The sequence below is a fragment of the Sardina pilchardus genome, chromosome 12, assembly GCF_963854185.1.
Source record: "Sardina pilchardus chromosome 12, fSarPil1.1, whole genome shotgun sequence".
Classification (NCBI taxonomy): Eukaryota; Metazoa; Chordata; class Actinopteri; order Clupeiformes; family Clupeidae; genus Sardina; species Sardina pilchardus.
The window spans coordinates 13,186,228-13,191,227 of record NC_085005.1 but is presented as its reverse complement, the minus strand read 5'-3'; the positions used below and the strand labels follow the sequence as shown (position 1 = coordinate 13,191,227).

The 5,000-nt window shown below is 46.4% G+C and overlaps 1 protein-coding gene across 3 annotated transcripts in view; it reads right to left on the bottom strand.

The window, feature by feature from the left end:
* Positions 1 to 795: 795 nt before the first annotated feature.
* The window catches only part of LOC134097283 (serine/threonine-protein kinase Sgk1), an 8,073-nt gene continuing 3,868 nt past the window's right edge, over positions 796 to 5,000 (bottom strand). For all 3 annotated transcript variants that reach the window (XM_062550135.1, XM_062550136.1, XM_062550134.1), the window contains exons 6-10: positions 4,004 to 4,240; positions 3,646 to 3,741; positions 2,803 to 2,958; positions 2,576 to 2,665; positions 796 to 2,406 (exon numbers count right to left, since the gene is read on the bottom strand). In XM_062550135.1, coding sequence (XP_062406119.1) covers positions 2,239 to 2,406; positions 2,576 to 2,665; positions 2,803 to 2,958; positions 3,646 to 3,741; positions 4,004 to 4,240 — 747 coding nt within the window. In that variant the 3' untranslated portion in view covers positions 796 to 2,238. The remainder of the gene's footprint in view (positions 2,407 to 2,575; positions 2,666 to 2,802; positions 2,959 to 3,645; positions 3,742 to 4,003; positions 4,241 to 5,000) is intronic.

The window sequence follows — 5,000 nt, the reverse complement described above, 5'->3', positions numbered from 1 at the left end:
AAGACTGGCCTGAGGTCATTTCTCAATCCCACTCCTCCCACTCTCTTCCACTCATTTTTTTCCCATTGCTCTCCATTGTCCTAGGAATAAAGGCTAAAAAAAAGCCCATAATAAGAATCTTCATGACAAGTTCATCGGTCACTGCATGGTTCTCGTCCTGTCTACCACGAAACGGTGGACCACTGCCAGTTAAAATCAATAAGATATTACCATAATTTCCATGGCTGTTAATCGCTTCAGTGACTTTGACACAAAGTGTCCAATCAATGAGGGCGGTGGTTGTGTGTGTGTGTGTGTGTGTGTTATGGGCATTCATGCGTCAGTGTGTGTGTATGTTGCGTAAGTCATGACGCACTTGCAGTCCCTGTGAACACACACAAGGGGTCAAGGTCCATATCTCTTCTGAAAGTGGGGCAGGGTGCTGGGGTCATCGCCACATCGGCACAGGTGCCGTCCCGTGACTCAAACCTGTGCGATCTTCTTAATGCATTCAGGAGCGTGGGTGTCTGTGTCTGTACATTCAAATTCACAAATTTCCTGTGCTGAGCTCTGTAAGGTCAAAACTGACATTGATTGAAAAGCCGATGGAAACTGTGTCTGCAGTTTAGCATTGTGCATTCGGTTTGTGATAATAAGCCCCAGAGGTCATGATCCAGGGGTATTAAGGAGGTGGTGCAAGAATTCTCTTATGAAACTGAGCTCTTTATCAAAAGCACTTCCTATCTGGTTCAATCCTAATAGCCCTCCAAGCTAAGAGAAAGTAACACCAAACATAATCTCCTTGAGGACGAAAGCTTTGGGGAAAATAACATTCAACTTTTATTGCAAACCATACAAGGTCACATAAATCAAACATTTTACAACTTTACAGTACATCTGACAGTAATTGTTACATACAAGCATACCTTTTGTCAGTTTCATATATACATATACATATACATATATATATATATATGTATATATATCTGTTCCATATACAATAAAACTAGTACACAGACTCGAAATATACAAACAAACTTAAATAGTGGAACATAGTCATATTAAATGGAATGTATGGTCCAGAATGTTGGAATGCATGTCTGAACCCTATTATTACATCATAGAGGCGGCTGGAAGACTAAGGTGACTGGTCTGATAGGTCGGCTTCTCGTTCTGACATCCTTTGGTCCAGCAGGTCCCTATTTACACAAGCGTAGCAGCATCACCTCTGCCGCCCTGCTTCCAGTCAACAAAAACAAACAAACAAAAAAAACACAAACAAAACTATCTGTGCGTTTCTTTAGTAGGATCTCATAGCGACAACTGCTGACTGCACAGTACATTTAGCCACGGTGACAGACAGCCATGTCAGCTGCCGCTAGGTGACACAAGACAACAGACGACGACTACAGAATGCCCCTAAATATGACAGACAATCATCAGACCTAGAGAACAGGTCATGTGATTAGTAAAAAAATAAAAATGACAACAATGACAATGACGACGACAATAACATAAATACGGAGTTTGTGTGAGTTCAACCACGACAGAAGGGTGACAGGTGGCCGGAAAAGGCACCGTTCAGATACAACATGCACACACACACACACACACACACACACACACACACACACTCACACACACACCTCTGTAACACTAACACTCCGGCCATCCACCTCACTCTTGAACAACAAACAAGCAAACTAATTAGAAACAAACATAAAATAAATAAAACAAAAAAAAAAACACTAGCACAGTTTCTCTTCTCTTGATAATCTCTCTATCATCTTTTTATCTGTTCATCCTTCTATTCCTCCCTCCATCGGATATGGTGACATTCTACAGAGGCATCACAGGATCCTATGAAGAGGGGTAACCATGACAACGACGATGATGATGATATAATCATGATAATCAGGTAATGATGATGATGATGATGATGAAGAGAGTTCTCTCAGTTGTTCTGTTTAAAGGTCCTCATTGGCCAAGAGAGCCTGGTGAGCTGCCTAAAGCCATGTGCAAATATCTTCATTCCAAGGAGGGGCTTGGGGGGGGGGGGCAATTCAGGAGGTTCCGATGGGCATTAGTTAGTAGTCCATTATCCAAAGTAATGGTCGTCTTCTCAATGCAGGGATGCAATCGGCTCCAGTGGCAGAGGGAGGCGCTACAAGCAAGGGGAGTCCGTTGGTGGTGAGGGGATACAGGTCCACTTGTGTGTGTGTGTGTGTGTGTGTGTGAGAGAGAGAGAGAGTTGGCGTGCTACAGGTAGGAGTCCATGGCGGGCGCGTAGGAGAAGCCCAGGAAGGCCTCGGCGGCCTCCTTGATGCTGGCCGTCACCAGCGAGCTGTCCGGTGAGCAGCCGATGGAGCTGGGCACGGGCTCGTCGGTGAACTCAGGGTCAAAGTGCCGAAGGTCACTCGGGCCCGTCTGCAGAGAGGAGAGAAGGAGAGAGAGAACACCATTGTCAGAAGTGTAGACCAACTACACAGCAAAGCAACGTTTTCAAGGCAAAACGTTGGTGCCATTTTTAGTTACACTGATAATGAGTATTGTCTGAAGATTTGTTGTGCGATATCTATAAGGCATCGGAACGTACCACGTTAGGGTTAAAGGGAGGGGTGATCTTCTTGCCATTCAGGTCATCCCAGTTGATTGGGGAGAAAAACATGTGGTTCTTGATTTCAGTCTGTGGAAAGAGAGAGGGATAGTAAAGAGGGGTTATGATCCCATTCCAACACTACATTGAATCTGTGTTCATTCAAAAGACACACACACTCGCACCCCATCCCAAACTCACACACACACACACACACACACACTTACAAAGTCGTCTGTGCAGCCGATCCTCTTGGTGCGGTCCTTCTGTAGAAGTCCCTCCAGTAGGTGGCGTGCTGCGTTGGAGATGTTGGGCTTCAGCTGCAGGGGCTTGTTCAGGATGTTATCGTACATCTCTGCCGTGTTGCGACTGTAGAAAGGCGGCTGCACACACAGAAACACAAACAAACAGTTACCCATCTGAACACTCCCTCTAAAGAGTCATTAACAAAGTTACTACCGCAATATTCCCTCAAAACTTCTCAGCTGCTATTGCATGATTCCATGCAAATATGCATGTATCCGTAAATGTATGTAAACCACATGCATGTTAACTATTGGATACAGTATAGTGTACCATTCCACACTATTCTATATTGCAACATATAATGAAGCATAAGTATTGCACCACGTGATAATGGACAGGAGGTGCAGCTGCATACTGAAACTTAACAAGTTTCAAATATTGATTTCATATAGAAGTATAGTCCACTGTGCTCTAAATACTAGGGCAAGGGTCAAGTCCACCTCAATTGAGTCAGTTCACAGAATCCGTGGTAAATCCTATTAACTGAATTTAAGATCCCTTAACATTTTCTCTGAGAGCTTCACAAAGAGTGAGCTGAAATGCCAATCCTTTCCAGAAGGTTCCCCAGTTCCCACGGCGGAACGAAACCTGCTGCCTGAGCTGACCCTGCAGCATGTGATGCGGCTTTGCCCTGCGCTCAGGTCTGGCGCCCCCTAGAGCTGACTGTCAGAATCGCATGCCTGGAGAGCCCACACCGCCCCCTAGTGTTTGCTACTGGAACACGCCGCCTGAGTGGGCAGCAGAGCAGAGGTGCGGATACTCACCAGGCCGTAGAGCATCTCGTAGAGCACAGCGCCGAGACACCACCAGTCCACTGTCCGGTCGTACGGCTGCTTGTGTAACACCTCTGGCGCCAGATACTACATCAATACAACAGAGAGCAGACATACAGAGTTATACAACCGCTGATTTTGCAGTCGAGGGTATCAACAATAGACACGTCTGAATGGTTACTGGCCCAAACTACTATTAGAGACATATAATGGGTTACTATTCCAGCATATTTTTGACACAAAAAAAACCCAATAACAAAAATCTGCCATCCATCTCAAAGTAACTTGTTGCCATGACAACACTCAACAAGTTGAGGTGAGGCCGAGACACACACACACACACACACACCTCTGGCGTGCCGCAGAATGTGGACGTGGTTCCGTTGGGCTCGATGTTCTCTTTGCACAGGCCGAAATCGGTGAGAATGATGTGGCCTTGCGAGTCGAGCAAGATGTTCTCTGGCTTGAGGTCGCGGTACACGATGTTGAGCGAGTGCAGGTAGCCCAACGCGCTGGCGATCTCCGCCGCGTAGAACCGTGCGCGCGGCTCCAGGAAGCACCGCTCCCTCTGCAGGTGGTAGAACAGCTGGAGGGGGAGAGAAAGAAAAAGGAGAGAGAGAGAGATTAGACTTTGTTACATGCTGTACTTAATCATGGGTTTTTTTCTGCCATGAAACAATCACAGGAAATGAGGCGGGAGCCCTGTTTAAAAGCCCCCCCGACCCACCCTTACAGTTAGCCTCCATTTTCAGCTGATAGATGCATGCTAAATCGGGCTGCTCTTCCAACCACCCAACCCCAACCCCCACAACACGCCCAACGATTTCCTGAGGTGAATTTCCCCTTTTACTGACCAGAGACAACGAGCGAGAGAGAGAGAGAGAGAGAGAGAGCACATTCTCCTGGCCTTCTCATGACAGGATTTCCTCTCTCTGTTCATCTGTCTCTCTCTCTCTCTCTCTCTCTCTCTCTCTCTCTCTCTCTCTCTCTCTCTCTCTCTCTCTCTCTCTCTACTGCACTCTGTCTTTGTGCGAGTCTATCCCTCTTCTCTCTCTGTGTCAGACATACTGTCTCCCAGACACTTCCTCTACTGTCCTCCTGCCCCCTGCCCCCCCAACCTCGCCCAACCTCGCCCAACCAATCATTACATTACAACTACTCTTCCCCACCCTCCCATGGAATCTAATCCAATATGTAAGGTAAGCAATTCTGTAAAGTACTGTAAGCAATGATTTGCTAAGCAAACTGCGAAACATAAACAGCGATGTTCTCCATCTTCACTGATCTGCGCTTGCATCCCATTCACAACCCCAAAAGTAAATTCACTGGCTTTCGCTCATCTCTGA